The sequence below is a fragment of the Saccopteryx leptura genome, chromosome 4 (genome assembly GCF_036850995.1).
Source record: "Saccopteryx leptura isolate mSacLep1 chromosome 4, mSacLep1_pri_phased_curated, whole genome shotgun sequence".
Lineage (NCBI taxonomy): Eukaryota > Metazoa > Chordata > Mammalia > Chiroptera > Emballonuridae > Saccopteryx > Saccopteryx leptura.
The window spans coordinates 117,883,887-117,910,817 of NC_089506.1; the positions used below are offsets into that span (position 1 = coordinate 117,883,887).

General features: G+C 42.5%; 3 protein-coding genes across 5 annotated transcripts in view; 1 reads left to right on the forward strand and 2 right to left on the reverse strand.

The window, feature by feature from the left end:
- The window catches only part of FREM2 (FRAS1 related extracellular matrix 2), a 239,020-nt gene extending 218,458 nt beyond the window's left edge, over positions 1 to 20,562 (forward strand). The window contains exon 25 of the mRNA XM_066381089.1: positions 19,783 to 20,562. The gene's annotated coding sequence lies outside the window, so the exon portion shown is untranslated. The remainder of the gene's footprint in view (positions 1 to 19,782) is intronic.
- STOML3 (stomatin like 3) lies at positions 647 to 19,448 on the reverse strand. The gene is given in 8 exon segments (XM_066383620.1): positions 647 to 810; positions 813 to 885; positions 2,583 to 2,620; positions 2,623 to 2,716; positions 5,107 to 5,310; positions 16,661 to 16,742; positions 16,813 to 17,014; positions 19,421 to 19,448. Coding segments are annotated over 8 exon segments (885 nt in total).
- Positions 20,563 to 20,900: 338 nt separating the features above from the next.
- Positions 20,901 to 26,931, reverse strand: part of PROSER1 (proline and serine rich 1) — a 33,883-nt gene continuing 27,852 nt past the window's right edge. For 2 of the 3 annotated variants that reach the window (XM_066381094.1, XM_066381092.1), the window contains 3 exons: positions 24,853 to 26,635; positions 24,235 to 24,382; positions 20,901 to 23,677 (listed from right to left, as the gene is read on the reverse strand). In XM_066381094.1, coding sequence (XP_066237191.1) covers positions 23,555 to 23,677; positions 24,235 to 24,382; positions 24,853 to 26,635 — 2,054 coding nt within the window. In that variant the 3' untranslated portion in view covers positions 20,901 to 23,554. The remainder of the gene's footprint in view (positions 23,678 to 24,234; positions 24,383 to 24,852; positions 26,636 to 26,931) is intronic. The other variant, XM_066381093.1, reaches the window with a different exon arrangement.

Genomic DNA, 26,931 nt, shown 5'->3' on the forward strand with positions numbered 1-26,931 from the left:
CCCTCCTCTCATTAAAAAAGAAAAAGAAAAAAAAATCTGACCATTGCTCAAAACAGACCAAGAAATAAAATTGCCCCATAGCAACAAAATAATTTCTGACAAAAGAAAAATACATCACATCTACATTCTATGACTTCATTATTTTTACAGGCTTACAGGGGGTGGGGTGCGGGAAATAGAGTTTACAAACAATTCTTAATTACTTGTAGCTTTTGGATTAGCAACAGAGAAAAAGTATAAAGTCCACAGGATGATGTCCCTGGTGATTTTACCAAGGAAAACTTACAAGTATTCTGACTTGGAAGCACATAAACTGTCTGGAGTTAGACACTCGCTGTTCCCGTCCCACCCTCTGACAAAGCTGCTGGGAGCTGAGAATTGGCCACCACTTTTCTGCAGGGCAGGCTGTGAGACAGCTGAATGCAATGTGCCCCCCTTCTGGGGGGGAATGGGGGTTGGTGGTGAATTTGCTTCTGAAAATCTCGGTGCCTGTTGGGTCTCTAACATCAAAATCAATCATAATTTTTTAGTAATGTGGGGCTTTGTTGCAATCATTGGAGATTTAGAAAATAATTACTTTGGAAATAAATAGTGAAACTCCCAACACTTCTACTTTCTGGGTTCCCCTAGGGATAGGTTGAATTCCCTAAATAAGGGCTGGAGGACTGCAGGTGCTGTGAGGGACCTTCTTGTGGTCATTGCAGCCGACACCACTGATGCCATCGAGTCTATTCATTGGCAGAGGAAACACGATGGTCTTCTCCGTGGCCACAGTGACTGAAGTCTGCAGGTAATGCCCCTGGAGGGCTGCGGGGATGCGGACAGCACCATGGAAGCTGACTTCAGAGATCTGGAAACATTAAGCTCTCCTTCTGCCACAAGGACCTTAAAATGACACAAATAAGCAGCTCAGAAACAAAAGTTTATAATTTGGATCCTGCTATTAGCAAGGTTAAAAGCTTCACATCCTAGTGGTTAGGGCAATGGTAGGAGGCTGCAGGAAGCATGTGTGTGTGGGGAGGGGGGGGGGTTGTTACAAGTTAAGAGCCCTTAGATTCCATTTTCAAAAAAAATAAAGGCACTGTCTGTAACTGAAGCCTATCCAAGCACTTGAAGCACTTTGAAGTCTCCCCTTCCGCTACATTAGTTTCCAAAAAAGTCTGAAATTCAAGGTCTTCACCTGGCTTCTTTCTGTGGATTTTACTTATCATGGGAGAAGCTTTTGTTTCACTCTGCTGCCAACTTAGTCTCATCTTCATAACATAACAATTGTTTCAACATGTCTCTAAGTTTGATTACAAGTAGCAGTAAGTGCCCATCCGTCTGATAACACTCATTAGCAGTCTCTTAAGCATTATTGGCAGTCTCTTAAGCACACTACCATTCCTTGGCCTGTTCTCAGCCCAAGAGTGACTTGGAATTCAGCTGCCCCATCCATGGGCCTGCAATGACTTCTCTCCCTTACATCCCAGTCAAATCCACTTCTCAGAAGCTGCTGGGGCTTAGTAGATAACCCAGAGACAGGTAAGTAATGAAAGCAGAGGAAAACCTTTGGTGGATCACAAGTAAGATTCCAAAAAGGGTCCAAGAAAGGCTTCTAATGTATTAATTGGATTCTGATGTGTCAGGAAACCCCATCCACACAGACATGAGGCTATAGATCTGCCAGATGCAAGAATACTGCAGGCCAGGGTTTCCTTACATTTTTAGTTCTAACCTGCCACATTGTTAGATTGTATTTAATCAAGCCCCCCCACTCCACCTCACCCCCCGCTTTTAACCAGGACACTAACACACTAGAACAACAATGCTCAAAATACAAGCACCAATTGACTACATTAGATTCACCAGCTTTATAAAAATGCAGATTCCTGGGCCCACCTGAGACCATCTCACAGTGTCTGAAGTGAGGCACCTGCTTAGTTCGATTCTCTCCAGGAGACTCTAATGTGCCACCAGTGCTGGGGCCATCTTGCTGAGTGACACAGACATGTTACAAGCTTCCCTGAGGCGGTCATCTCCTAAATGACCTTCTAGTTAAAGGGGAAATCCTCAGTCGAAACCTGTGAGGAAAAATATAACCCTTTTCTTTCTTTCTTTCTTTTTTTCTTCTTCTTCTTTTCCAACTGAGAGGAGAGGAGATAGAGAGAAACTGCCACATGTGCCTTGACCCGGATCCACCCAGCAACCCCTATCTGGCGTCAATGCTCTGCCCATCTGGGGCCATGCTCACAACCAAGCTATTTTTAGCACCTAAGGCAGAGGCTCCATGGAGCCACCCTCAGTGCCCAGGGACGATATGCTTGAACCAATCGAGTCATGGTTATGGGAGGGGAAGAGAGAGAGAGAGAGAGAGAAGTAAAAGGGGGAGAGGGAGAGAAGCATATGGGGGCTTCTCCTGTGTGCCCGGACCGGGGATCAAACCCGGGACATCCAGATGCCCTGCCGGCACTACCACTGAGCCAACCAGCCAGGGCACTCTTTTCTTATCAAAGGATTGAGAGAGCCTGATCTGTCACTCACACCCTCATCTGCTCCAGGTCTGGGTGGCTCACATCCAGTATAAACACAGCGGACCTTACCTGGGCCCTGGCTTCCCGCATGGCCTTGGCCTCAGCTGCATAGACCTGTGCAGCTGCACGGGAATCCGGACACCTCTGATTTCCACGCAGGCCAGCTGGACCCCCCACGGCTCGGCGGCATCATCAAGTAAGGTCTATTTGCACATCAAAAGCATGAACATTACTCAGAAGGCAGGTGATGGGAAGTATGTGTCTGATATGTTTCATATTTGCAAGATAAAATCCTCTACTTTTCCTCCTTCTGTGTATTCACAGTCTGGAGTGAGACAGTTTGGGAAGGTAACAGGAGTTAGCACCTTTACTGCTCACTTCCTGAAAAAGAAGTGAATCCCAGGAAGGATTCAGAAAAAATACCTAATGGGTCTTCTAGTAGCTGGTATTCCAGCAGGAACTTCCCCAAAACCATCCCTAATAAAGGATATTCTGCCCACCCAGAGGTGAGGCACTGTCCCAGGTTTGCTTGTCGCTGACATCAGGCCAGTGACAATTTGTGGGCTTCTCAGACAGACCTAGTGCTTGTCCTGGTTTTTCCATTTGTTGTTGTGAATCATTGCGTTGGCTACTCAACCTCTCTGATTATTTCTCACCTACACAATTGATTTCCTTTCAGGATTGTCCTAAACTTTGGCAATAATACATGTAAGATATCTATCAGTGTCTAACAATGACTTAATAAATATTATTATTTGTCTTGTTCTGGTGACCTCTGTCCCGTCTTTTTGTCCTGTGGCCAGTTTTAAACAGGTATCAAGAAATTAAAAAAAAAATTTTGTGTGCCTGAGCAGGTGGTGGCGCAATGGATAGACCGTCAGACTGGGACACGGAGGACCCCAGTTCGAGACCCCAAGGTCAGCAGCTTGAGCGCCGGCTCATCTGGTTTGAGCAAGGCTCACCGGCTTGAGCCCAAGGTCGTTGGCTCAAGCAAGGGGTCATTCAGTCTGCTGTAGCCCCCAGTCAAGGCACATATGGGAGAGCAATCAATGGATGACTAAGGAACCCCAACGAAGAATTGATGCTTCTCATCTCTCTTCCTTCCAGTCTGTCTGTCCCTATCTGTCCCTCTCTCTCACTCTCTCTGTCTCTACCACAAAAAAAAAAAAAAAAATTGCAAGAGAGACAAACAGGAAGGGAGAGAGATGAGAAGAATCAACTTGTATTTGTGTCACTTTAGTTGTTCCTTGATTGCTTCTCATACATGCCTTGAATGGGGGCTTCAGCTAAGTCAATGACCCTCTGCTCATGCTGGCAACCTTAGACTTCAAGACAGCGACCTTGGGCTCCAAGCCAGCGACCTTTGGGCTCAAGTCAGCAACCATGGGGTAATATCAGTGATCCCCTGCTCAAACCAAAGACCCTGAGCTCACGCTGGTGAGCCTGCACTCAAGCTGGTGAGCCCGCATTCAATCCGGTGACCTTGGAGTTTTGAATCTGGGACTTCAACATCCCAGGTGGATGCTCTGTCCACTGTGCCACCACCAGTCAAGTTTAAGGAATATTTTGTAAGAAATAGCCTAAAGTAAACAAATATTCTTGTCCTTTTAAAAAGCACTGAAGCTATTTTGCTGGTTATCCTAGAGGGGAAAGGATGAGAAAGAATGACTTGAGTAACAGTAAGATCAAATGAGTAGTTCCCTTGAAGAGAGAGACAGAGATCTCTGTGCTACAAAATGGCAAGTTATTTACCCTGGCCCTTCCCTATAGACCCTGTGATATGGTGAAACCTCACAAGAAGCCAATGACCTGACTGTGGCAGGAGAGGGTGCGTAAGAGGGAGGGGGGTTATGAGTTGTCAAATGCATGAGGCTCTTATAAAGGATATAAAAAGTTATTGTGCAGAATTGATATTATCTCATAAAACCATGGGGCTTTGGAGTTGGAGGACATGGCAAAAGGGACCAAAATTGAATTACTTTCCTAATTTACAGAAAGGAGATTCAGAATCAAATAAGAAAATGCAGAAATGTGATTGTAAACTAGAGTGGAATGTATACCTGTTACATCTTCATGATTATTACCATTATAATTCCTATTAATATTGACATTGGTAGCCTAATGTAAGATTTCCTCAGGAGGAAAAACCTGTCCTATCTCAACCGAAGTCCTTTCTTCTAACTTTCACACACCAATGACATGGAGAAACACACCAGATACCCGAGAAAAGGAGGTACTTCTTTGGAGGAATCTAAATAAAAAATAAGTCTGGTCTCTAACCTTTCCAGAAAAGGCTAAAGTATACAATGCTAATTCATAAATTTGAATTACAAAGAAAATGGATAAGGTGCCCAATTTCAATAGATCCTCCCCAGTCAGATATTTAAATCTATATACCTCATGATTATAAAGAAATGAAATCACAAACAGAGCCCATCTGTTTAGTGCAGTTGCATGTGCGTGCATGTGTGTGTGTGTATACGTGTTTGTGTGTATATGGGGGGGGGTACTTTGAACTGCTGATACTTGATAATCACTGATAATTTAAATGAATGAACTAAAGATGCAAGCGATTAGTTCTTGGTGTCCTTACCTGGATATTATGGGTGATCTCATCTCTGCCAGCTAAGATTTGGAACAAGGTCTGTGTCCCTAAGACATTTCTCAGAGTGGTCTAAGCCAGCAGAAATGTGGCTTGGTGTACATCACTGACATTAGCCACTGCCGAGACAGCACTATAGATTCTATAATAAACAATGCCATCTACTTGAGTAGTCATAGAGTCTCTGGTGAGGATCTAGAGAGAAAAACAGGTAAAGTCACATTTCTGTCACTTTCATAATGATCAACAAGGTGTCAGCAGCCTAATAGCTGTCTCCACAGGAGAAAGGTATTAATGAGAACGCACGCCGGCAGTCTATCTAAAATCTATCCTGTCTCCATGTAATAGCATCCGACTTCATAACAAAATGCTTACATGTGTATGGTCTGTACCTAGCGCTGTAACTTTATCTTAGAGAAGTATTACACTCCACAGGCAGAGGCCATTGATTTGCCATGGAAAGAGCAGGCACTTCCTATTTCTTTTAAATTTTTATTAATTTTATTTTATTGTAGGAACATGGATTCAAGTGTCCTACTCAATATAACACCCTCACCTCCCACCCCCATGTCCCCATTACACTCCCTTTGCCCCCTCCTCCTATCTCCCTTCCCCTTTCCCTCTGGGATTTGCTGTCCTGTTATCTGTATCTCTGTGTTATGTATATTTAATTTCACTAATCCCTTCACCATCTCTGATCCCATCCCCTCATTCCCCTTCACTCTGACAGCTGTCTCTTTGCTCCCTGTGACCCCACCTCTGCCTCTATTCCGTTCCTCAGTTCACTTTGTTCATTAGATTACACATATAACTGAGATCATATGATATTTGTCTTTCTCTGCCTGGCTGATTTCACTTAGCATAATAATCTCCAGGTCCATCCATGCCATTGCAAAAGGTAAGGTTTCCTTCTTTTTCATGGCCACATAGTATTCCATTCTGTATATGTACAACATCTTTTTAATACACTCATTCACTGACAGAAACTTGGGCTATTTCCAGATCTTAGCTATTATAAACAATGCTGCCATGAACATGGGGGTGCATTTCTTCTTTTCAATCAGTGATTTGGTATTCTTAGGATATATTCTTAAAAGTGGAATAGATTAACCAAAAGGCAGTTCCATTTTTAATTTTTTGAGGCAACACCATACTGTTTTCCACAGTGGCTGCACAAGTCTGCATTCCCACCAGCAGTGCAGGAGGGTTCCCTTTTCTCTACACCCTCGTCAGCACTTATTGTGTATTGTTTTGTTAACGAGCGCCATTCTGACAGGTGTAAGGTGATACCTCATTGTGGTTTTCATTTGCATTTCTCTAATGATTAGTGATGTTGAGCATTTTTTCATCTGCCTATTGGCCATCTGTATGTCCTCTTTGGAGAAGTGTCTCTTCAGTTCTTTGGCCCATTTTTTTAATTGGATTGTTTACCTTCCTGGTGTTGAGTTTTAGAAGTCCTTTATAAATTTTGGTTATTAACCCCTTATCAAATGTATCAGCAAATATATTCTCCCATTGTGTGGGATGTCTTTTAATTTTGTTTATGGTGTATTTTTCCTGTGCAAAAGCTTTTTAGATTGATATAGTTGCATTTGTTTATCTTCTCCTTTACTTCACTTGCCCGTGGAGATAAATCGGCAAAAATATTACTACGACTGACTTGTGGTGGCGCAGTGGATAAAGTGTCGACCTGGAAATGCTGAGGTCGCCGGTTCGAAACCCTGGGCTTGCCTGGTCAAGGCACATATGGGAGTTGATGCTTCCAGCTCCTCCCCCCTTCTCTCTCTCTCTCCTCTCTCTCCCTCTCTCTCTCTCCTCTCTAAAAATGAGTAAATAAAATAAAAAAAATAAAAAATAAATTAAAAAAATATTACTTCGAGAGATACCAGAGAGTCTACCGCCTATGTTTTTTCCCAAGATGTTTATGGTTTCGCAACTAACATTTAAGTCTTTTATACATTTTGAGTTTATTTTTGTGAATGTTGTAAGTTGGTGGTCTAGTTTCATTTTTGGCATGTACCTGTCCATTTTTCCAACATCATTTATTAAAGAGACTGTCTTTACTCCATTGTATGTTCTAACCTCCTTTGTCAAATAGGGTTTATTTCTGGGTTCTCTGTTCTGTTCCATTGATCTGTATGCCTGTTCTTATGCCAGTACCAAGCTGTTTTGAGTACAATGGCCTTGTAATATAACTTGATATCTGGAAGTTTAAAAGCTCCCACTTTATTCTTCATTTTCAAGATTGCTGAGGCTATTCATGTTCCTTTTTAGTTCCAAATAAATTTTTGGAATATTTGTTCTATATCTTTGAAGTATATCATTGGTATTTTAATAGGAACTGCATTGAATTTATAGATTATTTTGGGTAATATAGACATTTTAATGACATTTATTCTTCCTATCAATGAACACAGTACATGCTTCCACTTGTTTGTATCTTCCTTGATTTCTTTTTTCAATGTCTTGTAATTTTCTGAGTACAAGTCTTTAGTCTCCTTGGTTAAATTTATTTTTTTATTTTTTATTTTTTTAAATTTTTTTTTTTATTCATTTTAGAGAGGAGAGGGAGAGACAGAGAGAGAGAGAGAGAGAGAGAGGAGAGACAGAGAGAGAGAAGTGGGGGAGGAGCTGGAAGCATCAACTCCCATATGTGCCTTGACCAGGCAAGCCCAGGTTTTGAACCGGCGACCTCAGCATTCCCAGGTCGACGCTTTATCCACTGTGCCACCACAGATCAGGCTCCTTGGTTAAATTTACTCCTAGGTACTTTATTTTTTCTCTTGTTGTAATAGTGAAGCATATTGTTTCCTTAATTTCTCTTTCAGACAGCTTATTGTTGGTGTATAAAAATGCCACTGATTTCTGAATATTAATTTTATATTGCCACTTTGCCAAATTTATTTATCAGGTATAGTAGTTTTTGGACTGAGACTTTAGGGTTTTCTATGTACAGTATCATGTCATCAGCAAATAATGATAGTTTACTACTTCTTTTCCAATTTAAATGCCTTTTATTTCTTCTTCTTATCTGATTGCTGTGGCTAGGATTTCCAGAACCATGTTGAATAAGAGTGGTGAAAGGGGTGACCCCTGCCTTGTTCCTGATCTTAAGGGGATTGCTTTTAATTTTTTCCCATTGAGTATGATGTTGGCTGTGGGTTTGTCATAGATGGCCTTTATCGTATTGAGATATGTTCCCTGTATTTCCACTTTGCTGAGAGTTTTGATCATAAATGAGTGCTGAATTTTATCAAATGCTTTTTCTGCATCTAGTGATATTATCATGTGATTTTTCTTCTTCCTTTTGTTTATGTGATGAATCACATTGATTGATTTGCAAATATTGTACCAGCCTCACCTCCCCAGAATAAATCCCACTTGATCATGATGTATGATCTTTTTCATGTATTGCTGGATCCAGTTTGCTAATATTTTGTTGAGAATTTTAGCATCTAAGTTCATCAGGGATATTGGCCTATAGTTATTTTTCTTTGTAGTGTCTTTACCTGGCTTTAAAATGAGGATAATGCTTGCCTCACAAAAGGAGCTTGGAAGTCTTTCCTCCTCTTGAATTTTTTAAAGTAGCTTCAGAAGAATAGTTGTTAGTTCTTCTTTGAATGTTTGGTAAAATTCACCTGTGAAGCCATCTGGTTCAGAATTTTTCTTTGCTGAGAGTTTTTTTGATAACTTTCAATTTCATTTGTTCTAATCGGTCTATTTAGGTTTTCTGAGTCTTCCAGATTGGGCTTTGGAAAACTGTATGTTTCTAGGAATTTACCGTTTCACCTAGGTTTTCCAATTTTTTGGCATACACTTCTTCATAGTATTTTCTTACAATCCTTTGAATTTCTGCAGTGCCAGTTATTACTTCTTCATTTTCATTTTTAATTTTATTTATTTGAGTCCTCTCTCTTTTTTTCTTGATGAGTCTGGTCAAAGGTTCATCAATCTTGTTTACCTTTTCAAAGAACCAGCTTTTTGGTTTCATTGATCTTTTGTATTGGTTTTTTTTTTTACTCTCTATGTCATTTATTTCCACTCTGATCTTTATTATTTCCTTCCTTCTACTTCCTCTGAGCTTTATTTGTTGTTCTTTTTCTAGTCCTTTTAGATGCAGGGTTAAGTTGTTTATTTGAGCTTTTTCTTGCTTCTTAAGGTATGCCTGTAACGTTATGAACTTTCCTCTCAGGACTGCTTTTGCTGTGTCCCATAAATTTTAAGTTGTTTTATGTTCATTTGTTTCAAATAAATTTTTTATTTCTTCCTTAATCTCATTGTTAACCCATTTGTTATTTAATAACATGCTATTTAGCCTCCAAGTGTTTGTTTTTCTGTTTTTTTATTGTAGCTGATTAGTTTCATACATTGTGATTAGAGAAGATGCTTGATATGATTTCAATCTTCTTAAATTTATTGATACTTGTTTTGTGTCCTAACAGGTGGTCTATCCTAGAAAATGTACCATGAGTACTTGAAAAAAATGTATATTCTGCTGATTTGGGGTGAAAGGTCCTGAAGACACTAATTAAATCCAGTTGATCTAGTGTGTCATTTAAGACTGTCGTTTCTTTGTTAATTTTATGTCTGGAGGATCTATTTATTGATGTTATTGGGTATTAAAATCCCCTACTATTATACTATTGCTGTCAATCACACCCTTATGTCCATCAAAATCTGCTTTATATACGTAGGTGCTCCTATATTCAGTGAATAAATAGTTACAATGGTTATAGCCTTCTGATGGATTGCTTTCTTTATCATTATGTAGTGACCTTCTTTATCCCTTACTATAGGTTTTGTCTTAAATTCTATTTTGTCAGATACACATATTGCTATCCTAGCTTTTTTTTGTTTCTATTTGTATAAAATACTTTTTACCATCCTTTCACTTTCAGTCTGTGTATCTTTTGTTCAGAGGTGGGTCTCTTGTAGACAGCATATGTACGGGTCCTGTTTTCTTATCCATACAGCTACCCTATTTTGATTGGGGCATTTAATTCATTTACATTTAAGGTTATTATTGATATGTACTTATTTATTGCCATTTTATATTTTTTAATAAACAATTTATTTATTTTTATTTTTTTTATTTCCTCTTTACAGCAGGCCCACTAACATTTCTTGCAGTACTAGTTTGGTTGTGATGAATTTCTTGAGTTTTGTTGGGTTGTTTGTTTGTTTTTTTGTCTAAGAAGCTTTTTATTTCTTCTTCAATTTTAAATGATGGCCTTGCTGGATAAAGAAGTCTTGGTTGTAGTTTCTGGTTTTGCATCACTTTGAATATTTCTTGCCAATCCCTTCTGGCCTCAAGTGTTTCTGTTGAGAAGTCAGATGTCATCCTTAAGGGGGCTCTTCTGTAGATAATTAACTGCTTTTCTCTTGCAGCTTTTAGTATTCTTTCTTTGTCTCTTAACTTTGGTATATTTATTATGATGTGTCTTGGTGTAGGCCTCCTGGGTTCCTCTTTAATGAGACTCCCTGTGCTTCTTAACTTGTGTTACTTTTTCCTTTATCAATTTAGGGAAATTTTCAGCTATGATTTCTTCATACAAGTTCTCTGTCCCTTGTTCATTCTCTTCTCCTTCAGGAACCCCTGTGATGCACATGTTGTTTCTCTTCATGTTTTCACAGGGCTCTCTTAAAGTTTTCTCAATCTTTTTGCACCTCTTTTTGTTTTGCTGCTGTACTTCTGCACTTATGTTTATCTTGTCTTCTAAATCGCTGATTTAATACTCTGCAATATCTAGCCTGCTGTTGATACATTCTGGTGCAGTCTTCATTTCTGATATTGTATTTGTCATTTCTGACTGGTTCTTTTTTATGATTTCAATGGCATTTTTGATACTTGCTGTCTCTTTATTTAGGTGCTCATTATGACTATCCATTGTTACTCTAAGATCCTTGAGCATCCTAAAAATCATTATCTTAAACTCTGCATCTGGTAGTTTAGTACCTCCATTTCATTTAGTTTTTTTCCGGGCATTTCTCTTGTTGATTCATTTGGGTCATGTTTTTTTGTCTGCCCATTTTATCTGTATATTAGGTAGCACTGTCTGACTTTGAATTTTTTGTGTTGTATTTATGAGTAAGATGGGTCAGTGGTACTGCCCTCCAGGCCACCTGTTTTTCTTGTTCTAGGAATGCTTCCTGAGGGTAATATTTTCCCTCTTGTTGTATGTGAGTATTGAAAGCAATTGGTCCTTTTGTGAGTATGGCTATTCCTTCAGGCTGGCTGGCTCTAAAGGTCAACCTTGATCATGTGTATTACACACTGTGCAATGTCTGTCTTGTTGGGCATATTTATTCTCCACAGTGTCTGGTGCCTGGTAGACTCCTCCTTTGGGTGTGCTGCTTCTGTAGTTCACTGAGTCTAGGGTTGGTGCTGTCTGCCAACCACTACCAGCTGTGTTGGTTCTGGATCTTCTTGGGTTGACATCAGCTGTTGTTTGTAACCCACTGTAGGCTACCTGTCTGCAGGTACTGTTCTTTTCACTGTTTGTGTCCATGTTTTCTGTGCCTGGGTACTATGCAAGGGGCCAACCTGTGTATAAGGATCAGCTTCCTCCTGCTTAAAGATGACAGCAGCTTCATAAAATCCCCAAGCTCCATAAGATTTGCCTCCATTTTTCAGCTGTTCCACCTCCCCTTGCAGCATCCTGGTCTTCCCACAGAGTCTTCTGTAGAAAGATTGTAGTGTGGGCTCAGACTGGCCTCACCCAACCAATCCCTCTACAGGTTGCAACCTTGGTGGGTGAGGGCAGCTGAGGATGGGAATATATTAGTGAGACTTCAGTGGTCTCTTGGTCAGTAGCTCAGTACAGGTACTGTGGCCCCTACTTTAGAGTCTAATCTCTCAGCTACTGCTGGATACTCAAATTTTATTTCTCCCCATCAAGGTGAGAAGCAGGTTCAAACTGAGTGGGGCCAACAGTCTCTTCTGCATAAGTTCTTTCAGCTGGTGAGACCCTGGTCTCATGGAGGAAGAGTGAGAGAGTCCTCTCCTGGGGCTTAGTGAGCCCCAAAGGTGGCTAAGCCTCTCGACCAGATCCAACAATAGACTCACAGAAACCCACATGTTAAATGTTCATACTCCAACCCTCTCTCCCTTCCCCCTGTGGAATCTAGTCCTGCAGGGCTGGATATCCAGCATCCAGGCTGGCTGACTGTGAAGCTCCACTGTATCCAATGCACATGAGCCACTGTGCTGGTGCTGATCACAGAGAGTGGAACTTGCCTCAGCTGGGCCAGGCGTGAGGAGCCCTTCTTTAGGATACTCCACTTCAAGGGTTGTTAAGTCCTGAACAGATGCTCTCAACAACTGGACACTGGATGTGCCAGCTCTGGGCCTTCCTGGCAGGAATCCAGCACAGAGCAGTGGGAGACACTGCCCGTGACTGACCCCAGCAACCTTCTTGAAGTTACAAGCAATCCAGAGTTTGTTGCTGCCTCTGGTGGGTACAGGTGCACATGGAAATACCAGGCTGCACACCTAGGCTGGTTTTCACCCACATTATGTCTGGGGGAAAGTCCGATTAAAAGGCCAGGGTTTCCTGAGTCCTGCCTCCTGCAGCCTCTGTCTGCTGACTGCTTTTTGGGATCAGTCACTGAAAATACCTCTGATAGAGACTAGAGACTGCAGCAATTCAGGGATTAGGAAGGGTTATGGGTGTGGCTCTGCTACTCCGCCCCAGGTGTCCATTGGTCCAGTCTTTTTTCACAGACCTCAGTAATGTGTGGTCCTAGGATCCGGTGGGTGTGGCCTCTGAGACCGAGAGGTATGGTCTGCTTGCAGTCTGGACAGTTTCTACTGAGTCTCCCCTGAGGCAGAAGCACCAGTACTAGTCTCTGGAACATGTGGGGGAGAGTTCCAGTCTTAACACCAGGAAACTGAGTCACTGCCACGCCCCCTGCTCCCTGGCTTCTCAGCACGACCCCATCTCCATGGGTGGGACAGGAGAAACTCCCAAAGGCAGAGAGCAGTTGCTTTTCCCCAGGCTGATGCTACTCAGAGGGACTGCTCCACTCAAGAAGGGTGGTGACTACAGTATTGGAGAACGACTCAACACAGGGGTTACGGTGGCCATCTTCTACAGTATCTTTTTCTGGGCCTCCAACTTTACACTCTCCTCATGCAACTCCAGTACTCTCAGCCTTCCCTCCACAGGAGCCCCGGGTAATTGGCTGTGAACAAAATTTTCTGCGTGGGTCCTTTAAGATGGAGCCTGCATCTGCGAGAGCTCCGTCTCTTTCTCACATACAGAAACCCGGCTCTTTGCACCTCCAAATGCTTTTTGGGCACCTCTTCGAGGCTCTGGGGCTCTAGGTTGGGGCTCTGTGCCTGGGGCTGAATACCCACACCTCTCAGGGTGACCCTCCCTGCAGTAAGTGTCCCTCCAGACCCTTAGCCACTGCTTGCTCCTGGTAGCGGGACAGCCCTTTCCACATATCTGCCCTTCCTACCAGTCTCAGTGTGGCTTCTTTTGGGATCCTCGGTTATAGACTCCTTTTCGTTTAGTCCAAAGTTGGTTTTTTAAGATGATTTTTCTTAAATTAAGTTGTAATCCAATTTGGTCCTGGGAGGTGGTAGTTGAAACAGCTGCCTACTCTGTCGCCATCTTGGAATCCCCCGGCACTTCCTTTTAGAGTGTTAGAGTAGCCTGACCAGGCAGTGGTGCAGAGCATTGAAGTGGGATGCTGGTTTGAAGGACCTGGGTTTGAAGTCCCGAGTTCGTTGGCTTGAGCTCAGGTGTCTGGCTTAAGCAAGGCATCACTATCTCAGCTGCCACCCCCCCCCCCACCATCAAGGCACATATGAGAAAGCAATCAATGAACAACTAAAATGCTGCAACTATCAGCTGATGCTTCTCATCTCTCTCCCTTCCTGCCTCTGTCTGTCAAATAAATAAAAATAAAGTAAATGTCATAGTGGACCCCTCTGCCTTCTAAACAGAGGGCAACTTCTTATTTCCCTGATAGCTAAAATCTTTGGTTTTCAGTTTTCATCAGCCTTGAGAAACAGCAGTGTTTTTTAGAAAACATAGGTGGTACCAGATACCATGTGCTTGCTATATTTAAGTAAAGCAAAATCGATCTAGTTTTACATAGCCATCCTGCATTAACTGCTCTGGATAAAGTGATGTGATGCTTTGCAGCATATGAGGGATTAGAACATAGAACTCAGAGGTTCACAATCAGTCACTAATCACCCCAAACTCTTTTATGCCTGAAACTAAATTCTAAAGTAAGGACTCTGTGGTTCCCTTCAGAGGTGTGGAGATGTCATGGTTGGGTCTTGAGTTTCCTGACCAGAGAACAGAAAACCAATATTTTTTTATATCTGTTGATTTTTGTCCTCTTGTCCCCTTTGCCCTTGTATATCATGAGTCCTACTCACATTTGTTCTCTTCTTGGGTCATTTCAGTTATCAAAGGGTGACATGATAATTAACAGCTCTGTCTCTCTTTCTTATTACACAGGTACTATTTTTGGTCATTTATTTGCAGTACTTTAAAAATTGAAAAGAACTATTTGAAATCCAAATGCAGGTGGGTCCTATTAACTGTTTGTTCTTCTCCCATTCCATGCTGTTTCATTCAAACATGCACAAAAATTGAAAACAAAGGTGAGGAATATACAGCGTGTCCATAAAGTCATGGTGCACTTTTGACTGATCACAGGAAAGCAACAAAAGACGATAGAAATGTGAAATCTGCACCAAATAAAAGGAAAACTCTCCCAGTTTCATACCTATTCAGTGCAGTTCGATGTGGGCTCATGCACAGATTTTTTAGGGCTCCTTAGGTAGCTATCCCGTATAGCCTCTACAGATTCGTCACTGACTGATGGCCTACCAGAACGGGGTTTCTCCACCAAACTGCTGGTTTCCTTCAACTGCTTATCCCACTGAGTAGTTATTCCTATGTGGTGGCGCTTCGTTATAAATGCGCCGATATTCACATTGCACTTTGGTCACGGATTTGAATTTAGCGAGCCACAGAACACACTGAACTTTTCCTCTGTACCATCCACATCTCAACTGGCATGGCAGTGGGCTGCTCCGCTGTATACACGGTGTTACGTCATCATCTGTGCATGCGCACATGCTGCCACATCATCCTACAAAAACTGGGAGGGTTTTCCTTTTATTTGGTGCAGATTTCACATTTCTATCGTCTTTTGTTGCTTTCCTGTGACCCGTCAAAAGTGCACCATGACTTTACAGACACACTGTAGATATACCAGAAAAAAAATTCTGAGAAGGTGATGGATGGGATAATACAAGGAATCACTGCTCACCACCAATTTAAATTCAGCTTGTTCAAGCAATGAGCTATCAATCTTCCAAACACGTCTGCTCCACCATCTTCCATCCCGTCTCCCTCTTTCTTCTCTTGGGCTTTCTACCACCTTAGTCTTCTAGCAAGCCAGCTCTTGAACTTGGTTTCATCCTCATTTCGTAGAACAAAACCCAGCAGTTTTGTTATAGGAGGAGTATGCCTGGGGCGTTTCTGCCCCCGCACAGTCCAGACACAGGACTCTTCCGTGGTGTTGCTGATGTGGGTAACATCATGCTGTGTCCTTGGCCATTTTACTCTGTTGCTAATCCGAAGAGCCACAGGTAACCAGTAATTGTTTGTAAACTCTATCCCCCCCCAAAAAAAACCCTATTAAAAATAAAGAAGCCACAGAATGTAGATGTGATGTATATATTTTTTTTAAAATTGTTTTGCCAGAGATTATTTTGTTCTTTTCAGGTCTGTTTTGAGCAATGGGCTAGATTTTAAGCGATAATGACAAGATTTGTTAGAGTGGAAAAGTATACTCTCTTAAAGAAGCACAGAGTGGCAGGCTCCAGAGTAGGGGCTGCGTGGACTCAGGAAAGAAAGTCACAGAGGCAAAAGGGGAGCCCTCTGCCTTTGTTCACTGCTTCCCTGGTTGCAAGCCTCCAGGAGACACTTAGTGTTTAGGAGAAAAGATGGCAAAAGTAGCTGAGGGAGAGAAGGAACTGCACAGACGTGCTCCAACCTAATCTTTCCCCAGACTTTCACAGGGTAGTCCCTCCCCCTTTATGGTCCTACTGCACATGCTTCATAACTGCTTCCACATTTGGCTTTTACTGAGCATGTGCGCAGGGAAAGAAATTTACCCTCCCCATTTTCTCCCCCTCCCACTCCCTACCCCCAATCAGGCCCTTAATCTTGCAGGGAACGGTGCTGGTTGCTCCCTGGGATAACTGAAACGTATTTTTCCTACCTACTCAGATGCAGGAGTGACTGTGACACTGACCTTTCCTAGTCAATGTGGCTTAATCACGTCTGGTCTATTTGACGCTCCCCACCCTCTGCCCCGCTTTTGTTAATATCTAACTAATTGCCTCCTGTAACAGTTTTGGGAACCATCTCAGGTTCCTCAAGCGGATCTCTGGAACTTTTAGTTCACCTTTACCTTTGTAGCCTAAAAACTTACTGTAAAATATCAATTGTCCCTGTAACAGCTATGCTATAGGCTTTATTTCTAGCAACATATCTTTAACTGGTCTTACCACTTGTGGAAGAATACTGCAAGTAAAAGTTCGAAGATCAACTTTGACAAATACATCTATGCAGGGCAGGACCAATATTAAGCTTATGAAAAAGAAAACGTAATTTTAAATTTCATCTTATTAAAAATAACTGCAGCCAATTGTCCCCCGGCTATATGGTACATTTTTCTCAAGGGACTAAAAATGTTTCCCAGATGCACATGCACATGGAGATGGGGAAGGTAATGATCATCAATAGGAAAGAAAGGAAAAACAAGATCCAGCCACATATTACAAGCTGTTTTCTGGGGGTGCCTAGGAAATGAGATGGAAGCAAACCTGTGACTAATGTGCTTCTTACAAAGGCATCCAGTTCTAGGAGTGAGGGAACTACCCAGAGGCAGGGCCAACCTGATGGGACTGAGGAAGCAACCTGGATCCATGCACACTTGTGAATTCAGTAAACAAGCACACAAACACACACACACACACGCGCGCGCGCGCGCGCATACAAACACATTCATTCAGTTTTGACTGATTTTATTGACTTTAGAGTAGAAGCAGGGGGAGAGAAAGAGAGAGAGAAACATCAATTTGTTCCACTTACTTATGCATCCATTGCTTGATTCTTGTATGTGCCCTGACCTGGGATTGAACCTGCAACCTTGGCATGTCAGGATGGCGCTCTAACCAACTGAGTGACACGGTCAGGGCCATTTAGGTTTTTAGATTAAAATTGACTTGCCTCTTCCAAGAAAAGTCTCATAGCAATAAAAATAACAACAATTGCCATGACATTTACATAGAATTGCTATAGTTTATTATTCTCAAAACATGTAGAACAAATACTGTTACCCAGAATGTGATCCATCAACTACCCACATCAGAATCATTCAGGTGCCATTTTATAAAGTAGATGCCTGGGGCCCAGAATTCTCCAGGTGATATTCAAGGCAACCTCTGAGATAGGCAGGTAGTGTTACCTCCAAAGAGAGACAATGTGGCACAAGAGAAAACATTCTGAAGAGTTCTTAGATGTTAGCCTCTATGAGAGTTCTCTTACCAATGCTGTGTGGCTGTAGGTAAACAACTCAATCCTTCTGAGCTTCCATTTCTCCATCTGTAGGATGGGGATAGAAGTTAATTACATTGAAGGGTTTGATGAAGATTAGATGAAAGCCTGACCAGGTGGGGTACAGAGGATAGAGCATCAGCCTGGGATGCTGAAGACTCAGATTCAAAACTCCAAAGTCGCTGGCTTGAGCATGGGGTCGCCAGCTTGAGCATAGGGTCGCCAGCTTGAATGTGGGATCATAGACATGACCCCATGGTCACTAGCTTGAGCCCAAAGGTCCCTGACTTGAGCCCAAAGGTCGCTGGCTTGAGCAAGGAGTCACTGGCTCTGCTGGAGCCCTCGGTCAAGGCACATATGAGAAAGCAATCAATGAACAACTATGAGTTGATGCTTCTCATCTCTCTCCCTTCCTGTCTGTCCGTCCCTCTCTCTCTCTCTCTCTGTCTTGCTAAAAGAAAGTAAAATAAAAATAAATAAAGTAAAATGACCCAATGACTGCCAACTGTGAGTCTGCTAATCTACTCCTCCTCCCCTGTCCAGCCTCACTCACAGGACACTCTCCATGCTCAGAAGCAGTGTCATTGCCCTTCCATCAGTCCCCCTAAAGCTATAAGTGTCCTCTGTGTTACTGGCCCTTTGCACATGCTACCATATGTACAATTATTTGGTTAATGTTTGTTTCTTCTCCTAGACCAGCGGTTGGTTAAATACAGCCTGCTAGCCAAATTTCGGTCTGCCACTTGTTTTTGTAAGAAAATTATCATTACAACAGAGCTGCATCTATTTATGTGTTACCTATGGCCACATTTGCCCTACCACTGTATAGTTGATTACTGCTATAGAGGTATAGCATGGCCTGCAAAGCCTAAAATATTTACTATGTAAATGCTCGCTGACCCCTGACCTACATTATAACTTCCATGAGGGGAGTGACTCTAGGACTTTTATTTATTTATTTTTTACCATGGCACCTGCAGCATTTGAAAATAACACAGGCACATAGCCGATGCCCAACAGGTAACTTTTTAAATTAGTGTATGTGCGTTTATCAAAAACAACAGCTCACAAATGGCAAAGCTGTTTCTCAAATCCATCCAGAGAGCTGTCCAGGCTCCTGTCCCAGGAGTCCTTCTACTGTCATATCTCTTGGAATCAGGGACAATTTTGTGCTTATTCCCATATGGAAAGCACTAATTTTCTGATGTTTATATTTCTTCATATAAATGTTCCAATTAATATTTTGTTTTACTACTTAGCAACTTCATCTTTAAAAAACCTCCCAGAATCTAGGTTACTTCTGCAAACTACTTGAAAATCTTTTATTATTATGACTATTATTAATATTATTGATTTTAGAGAGGGAGAGAGAGAGAGAGAGAGAGAGAGAGAGAAACATCCATTTGTTTCACTTATTTATGTATTCCTTGGTTGATTCTTGTATGTGCCTTGACCAGGGATTGAACTTGCAACCATGGCATATCAGGACAATACACTAACCAACTGAGGTACCCAGCTAGGACTGCTAGATAATCTTAATTGCCTTCTCCACAAACTGAAATTACTGTAGTAATTCAGGGCTGTCAGCCACAGTTTATAAGATGTAATATGGGAAAGGAATCTGGGAACCAGAAATTCGGGTTCCATAGACAATGCCACACAGAGTCAATGACTGTTGTGGAATACTTTCCTCTACATCAGTCTCATACGTCCCTGGTTGAGGCTGGATTTGGACATGGTGCTGGAGGAAAGGAGGCTCTGGGCTCAGACTGCCTGGATGGAAGAAATCGGGCTCTTCCATGAATGAGCTGTGTGATGCTGGGGTGGCTGATGTAACCTTTCCATGCTTCATTTCTTCACTTGTAAAATGGACATGGTGGTCTTCCCCAGAGTTGGCTCTGTGTGAAAGTTACATGACATATTACATGTATAATACTCAGAATAATGGCTGGCCTTCATAAATGGTAATTACATATATTTACCATGAATGGGAGCCGGGCTGTATTTCTCAGCTTGGCTTTAAACTGTAATATTGGGTTAATTTTCACATCTCCCTTTCCCCTTGTTTCAGGTGAATTGAAGATTGATTAGTGATTCATTAGATACGTCAGAGCATCCATTTCCCTGCTCTGAAGCTTCTTCAGTTTGCTGTACGTCTGAAGACTTGAGGCTCATTTTTGGATGGGTACTGTGAACTCACCTATCTCATTCTGTTTATTTCTGACCTCTACTTGATCACCATATCATCATCACCACTTTGACACTAAGCTCTCATGGAAAAGGGCCAACAGAAAAACTTCCCGTTCCCATCATTTCTTGCAATTGGGCCATAGGAAACCTTTGCCTGGAACACAAGGCCCCCTTCCCTCTTAACCAGATGGCCCTCTATGGTCTTGCATCCAAGTGTTAGTTTAGCGAATTTCTAAATACATGTCTCCTTAACATTGGCCAAATAGCATTTATTCTAGTACTTCCAGCCATTGAAGTGCAAGGTTCAAAACAAGAGCCATAATTGCTCCTTGATGGCAGCTGGAAAGAGCCTCCGCGGTCTCTGCAACAAATACATCCCCTTGGAAGATGATTAAACATCTGTTTTTCTTCTTCCTGCAAAATATCCCACCAAATACCTCAGTCTAGAAAGCAAGAATGATTTCCACAGGTAAGGAACACCTAGGACAAGCTAAGTGCCTAAATGTGCCTTGGGGAATGAATGAAACAGGAGAGCATTTTAAGGTTTCCTCCTTCTCCTCCTCTTCCTCCTCCCTGTAAAACATTAACACCGTAGGCCACAGTCACGGGGTTCCCTCCCCTCCGTCTCGGGGAAGTGAAGATGAGAGAATAAAGCAGGTTGAGAATCGCTGGAACGCACTCTCTGTGAAGTCTTTCTCGTGTGTCGCCAAGCTTCCATCCTATCAATTCCGGAACCGGAACAAGGGAGTCCTGAGATGAAAACAGCTATGCTTTTGAAAGCTCTAATTCTAATCCCAGGTGTTGTCCTTAAACATGTGTGGATAGTAAACAACAGAATACACTCACCCAAGTTACCCAAAGCAAAGCGAGGAGCCAGTGGGGCTTGAGCACCAGCTGGTACCTGGCACTGGGTTCAAGTATGTGGGTTCTAGGTGAGCTCTTCTGGAACCCTGCTAGCGACACCAAGTGAAAACCAATGAAAGAATATCCAGCCCAAGAAAAAGTCTAGGAAGAGTTTATTTGAGCAAAACTGATGACAATTGCTGGAAAGCCAAATTTCAAGATTAGAAAATGCCCTAGAGAATGGCAGCTTTGTGGCTTATTTTATACATTAGAATCAAAGGAGATGCAAAGAGGTTACATGAAATTCACTGGTGGTAGATTAGGGAGGTGGGAGAACGCAGAGCCAGGAAATCTCCAACTGTGGATAAAAACAAAATGAAAAGAAATAAAACACACTTCTTTCACACTGGGGATACAGTGGATAGTTAACATTCACAGCACACAGAGGTGGCATGTGGGCAATGGTAACAACGTGGTCTCCGCTCCGGTGCCAGCAGTGGTGCCTCCTTGGAAAGAAAATTACTGACATCTTTAAGGTATGTTACCTTTCATTCACAAAGACGACAATTTCAAAGATACTTTTATCAAGGAAGCTACAGGCTATATCATGACTACTCACTATGACCAGCTTTCAGCTTCTAGTGGAATTTTTACGCTCAGGCCACTTTGTGGTGAACTTTTGGTCTCTGAGTTGTAAGGCCCACCATGTGGGCTTCCCCTGAGCTCATCAGGTTTAGTGTGTGGCCCCTTTCTCTTCCACATGAACTACAAACATGAAACTCCATCCAGTTGTATGATTATGTAATTACGTGAATCTGTCACACATTGTGCTTTTTAAAGGATGTTAATTCTTATTCACCCTTTAAGACTTCTGTCACTGAGAAATCTTTCTGAGCTCTCTCAGGCAGTAAAGTACTCACCTTCCGTCTTATGTGCTTCTCTAGGACTTCACAATACAAACAGCCTGGTATTGGTAGTGCACAGTTTGTTCCAATTACTACTTACTCACTGTATGACTTATATCCTGGCTTCTTTATCTGATTAATTAGGTTTCCTAGTAATCATCTCACAGAGTTGTGAGACACACAAAACCAGTCCCTGAATTACTGCAAGTGCTCCAAAAATGTTCTCTTCATTTTTATAAAAACCTGTAAGTGCCCAATATATGCAGGATGTCAGAATTACATCTTAAAGATGAACAGGATATAGTTCCTTTGCTATGATGAAAGGGGGCTCACAGGACAGTAGAAATAAACCAGGCAGTAGCATCACTGCTGAAAGATTAGTCATTTGATTACTTCGTGAATGGTCAACATAGATAAGTGATACAATATAACCCTAAACATGTCTTATGAGTGTAACCTTAAGAACAAATGACAACGTCTAGTAATTGGCATCAGATAAACTATGACCTTACATTCTGTGTTTGAAAATAATTAAAAGGTATAAATAGTCTGTTTCAAGTGTTGGTTGTAATATAACTTTCATGTAAGATATATTTAAAGAGGTGAGCAATCAGTATATATTGAATTCCAACTACATTTGTTCTATGTATTAGCTAGCACATACAAAAAATTAAAAACTCTATCTAAGCATTTAATAAAACACTTATAAAATATGTCAGATCCATAAAGTTTATTTTAAAAAATTGTTAAAAACTAACCATACAGGAATATTTATTAATATACTTAAAAAGTTTGTTCCCTGTGTTGAAGGAAAATACATTAGCAACATCTTCCAAACACCGTCTTTATAAAACTAAAACTTCTAGATGCTGAAATGTACTACAGTAGATTCTATAGTTTATACTCTTGATCACAGGATTGGAAATCATTCTCCCTATTCCCCCGTCTCCCCAAACATGGCAGTTATTATACTTAAATGAATGACATTCAGTCATGTCATACTACCACAGATCCTTAAATAGAGTACACGCTGCATATTTACTTTTTTTTAGATAAACATTTGATTTTAAGTACAAACAGAAATTCTACATCCCATGATTGTAAACATTCACCAAGAGCTTCCAGAGTATAACAAGTAATAGAGGTGGCCCAAGAGTCACTCAAATGTTTCTCACTCATTTGGATATTGCTGAAATTAAGTTCCGAAGGCAAATTATCACAAGCCTTACTGGTATTTCTGTAAGAAAGTAGTTCTGGATATGTATTTTTGTTCAAAAACACCTGAAAGTCATTCTAAAGACTATATTAATTAAGCACCATTTCACTTCCTTAAATATAGTTAAGTTCAAGCAGTACATGTTTGATCAGTAATGCCAGAAACTGAATGTAACTGTGGGTCTCCAGCTCCCTCCTGTGGATATATAAGGGTGGGGCACCGAGTTCCGATGATGCTAGCAGGACTCACTCGTGCATACCAAGGGCACAGCCCCCAGGGCCACATGCAGCCCGTAAGTCTGAGGCACAACCATTACTCCTGTTGCGGATGCTATACAAGCAGATTTAAGGCTGTATTCGGCTATAAAGAGTTCAACCTCTTTTTTAGTATTCATTCTACATAGATCACATATGTGACTCAAAATTTCATAGGGTGAGGGGGTGAAAAGTCCCCAAACACTTTTTAAAGATTATTCTCCATACAATTCATATTTACATTGGGGGAAGTGCTCATACTTAAAACCATTTTTTTAAAAAAATGCAATCATGTTTTAAAACTCTTATCCCAAAGTCCCCAGGATGATCCTCATTCTTATTTTCTGAGTTTTGGCCAACTTCACATTCGTCAGATTGTTCACTGCAGTCCTTGGGCAATTCTGATGTTGCTCCAAAGGCGAATACAAATTATGTTCACTGCCACCCACTCTGGGACAGACTGGGCTGCAAAGAGAATGGTGTTCCTGGCGCGGACGGATAACTAGGAAACCCATCCAGCTGAGCGGAGAAGCCGTCCAGAGCTGACGCTGAGTGGGCCTGCAGAGAGAGGACACACGTGGAGCATAGCTCAGCTGAGTCTGCGTGAGCTCAGCCCACACACTGTGCAGGGCTCTGGGGGAGGAAAGAGAAAAAACACTGGGCACGGTCAGTCTGCTCAGTCTCCTACAATTCTAAAGAAATGTCCAGCTTCTCCCGATGGTGGAGGTGCATAGACAAGCCATTAAAATATTTAGTATTCTTAAAAAAAAAAGGTTTTCTAAAGAAAAATCTTCTTTCACAGTCTAATATTTTAGCTTAAATTGTAGAAGACAGGCTAAAATGTAACTGTTATGTATAAAGATTCCATGTGTAAAATCTCAAAACTGCAATTTGACAGTAGAGAAGCAGAAAAAACCATTCTCACAGATGAATCTATTCTAGCACCTTTGTTACCCTTCTGAAGGAAGGTGGGAATAATTAGTCATCAAATCTCCAGATAGTCTGCTAAGAGCTATTTTTGCCAATGTTGGGATATTGCTATTGGTCCTGGAAGTCCGTCACTACAGAAGCTGAGTGACATGTGCTATTTTATTCACACCAGACACGCCACTCACCTGCTGCAGCAGCGCAGACTGTGTGGCAGCATTGTGCTGCAGCTCCTGCAAGGACTGCGAAGGGTTCTGGGAAAACCCAGGGATCCCTGGAAGGGACAAAAGGCCTGGAAAAACAGAGCTGCCGGCAGCTTGAAGTCCAGATGATAAGCTGCAATGATAGAAGAACAGGTTAAGATACAAATAAGACACAAAAACTATGGTTTCTATATCTGTCAAATACTCTATCTTAACATGCAAAAAAAAAAATCTTAGAATTTTTCTGTTGGATGGAACCATAAAAGTCAGCCACTCACTAACATAAAATTACTTTCCATTATAAAGTGTATCATTCTGAATTCAATGAAGTCTGATTTGCATAGACTCATTAAATACTTTTTGGTGTTTTATAATCAAGATAAATTACCAAATACAAATCCTAAAATTATCTGAACAGGCATTCATAGTTTACCTCAACGTGACTTACCTCAACGTGACTGAAGAGCTATAAAACAATTTTTAAGCACTGAATTTTCAGCCCAGAAAAACAGACTTTAGCAACACTAAACAATTAAAAATAAGATCATGGATTACACATTAGGTAAAGGATGATTTTATCCTATTTCCAAACAACCCACATACCTGGCTTGTGCAACAAGAGCAGAGTTGAAATTGGAACTAAACGCTGAAGCAAACCCTGGGAGGACAGGAGCTGGGGACGGAGTTGTGGCAGTGACAGGCAGCGGTGTGACTGCAGCCACCGTGGAGGGTGCCTGCAGCCCCGGGAATGACGGGAGAGCAGGTGTCACACTGGGGGTGTTAGAGACAGAGAAGCTGGGGTAGGAGGGATTTGAAGATGGCAGAGGCCCCTGGGTAACTGAGAAAAGCGAGGGGACAGCTGTCGACAAGTTGAGGGGGAAAGGTGCTACCGAGACAGGCGCTGAGACAGAAAGCCCTGAGAGGACGGTGGCTGTCGAGCTCGGGGGAGGGACAGATATGGATGTGATTGCTGCAGATGAGGTGACTATTAATGTCCCTGGAAGAGACACAGAGGGATTAAGGGCTGGCGTGCCTGTGAGAGGAAAGCTATTTGTCAGAGAGGTAAAGGGGGGAAGAGCAGTGAACACTGGGGTGATGGGAGCAGAGGAGCCGGGCTGGGGAAGGGAAACAGAGGAGAGGGGGTTCGACACACTCAGGGGTGAGCTCAAACCAGAGAGACCTGATAATGCGGGATTAAGGCAAGTGGATAAACTGATGGGCACTGACGCTGATGTGTAAGCGTGACCCAGTGTCCCTGACAGACCTAAAGTGCTATGGGAGGGGTTCGTGGAGTGTGGCGGGCCTTTGAAAGCAGAGGGGGTGGGACTCGTAGGCTCAGTTTTGATGGTAATGGGGATCGTTGTTACAGCAGTGCTGGGTGTGACATGCAGGTCTGAGTTACTTGGATGGGGGCCGTTCAAAAGGGCAGCTGAGGAGCTGGAGCTCATGGGGCCTGAGATTGAAGCTGATGTGGGAGTAGCTAAAGAAGACTGAACAGGCAACGCAGGGGAAGAGGAAGCTGAGGCAGCCGCCGACGGCAGGCTGGGGAACACGGCCAGCCCCAGAGTACAAGTGCCCTGCCGGATGGGGACTGCCGATGGGGCATAGCACTTGTTAGGGGCCAATGCAAGAGAGTCGGAGTTGTGGTTTGTGAGAGACGAGCGTGAAGCCAGCCCACTTGTGACAGCAGAGGACAAAGCAGAAGAGCTGATTAAAGTGGTCTCGTTTGATGTCAGAAAGCCTTTCAGAGCAGACAGGAGAGGACTATTGACAGCAAGGGGACAGGTGACGCTGGGAGCAGCCCCAGCAGCAATCACCGAAGGGGCTGGGCTGGCCACGCTGTGGGACACTGGTGGCAAGGGCAAGGGGAGCCTTGTGAAAACGGATGACAGGGAAGCAGAAGCGGGGTTGTTGGCAGGAGCAGCAGCAGAGGTGGCAGGAAAGGGCAGGCTAATGGAAGCGGCAGAAGTAGAAGCAAAGGTTTCATGAGAGGCAGGAGGGGCCCGAGGTACCAATGTGGCCTGGGGGGATGGTGCTGGCGTGGCCGAGGGACCTGGCAGTGGAACTAGGCCGGGAAACATGGAAGGCACAGGAGTAGATGCTGTGCTGTGGACAGAAGTGACAGGTGTGGCCGGCAACAAAGGGGTTCTGATGACTGTTGGATTCGGCACGGGCGGCTGAGGTGTGTGGACGACTGAGGAGACCTGCCCTGGGAACACAGGGAGGATGGTGTTCAGCATGCTCAGCCCGGGAACAGGGGCAGCCGATGATGCTGACGGGTGACTTGTGGCCTTGACTGGGGACGCCATGGGAACAGGAGTGGCTGCGGGTGTCGCAGGATTGGAACCGTGGGGAGAAAAGAGTTGACTTGCTGGGGCAGAAAATGCTGTGGGGGAAAAGCAGGCAGAAATGTGGCATTGTGCTGAAATGTCAAATTTTAAATCAAAAGAAATGCATAAAATTTTTTGTAATATTAACAAACATTAAAAAAAGCTGGCAAATATGATAGGCTACTGCAATGTATAATTTACGAGATTCCCTGACTTTCACTCTGAAGCCCCTGTGAAATCCAGCTGTCTCCGAGACTGTGCAGAACAATCCTCCAAATCATGAGGAAGACTTGAGAAGTGAGCAGATAATTTTCCTTCTCATATTTTTCCAATTTTTAAAAATGTATAATTG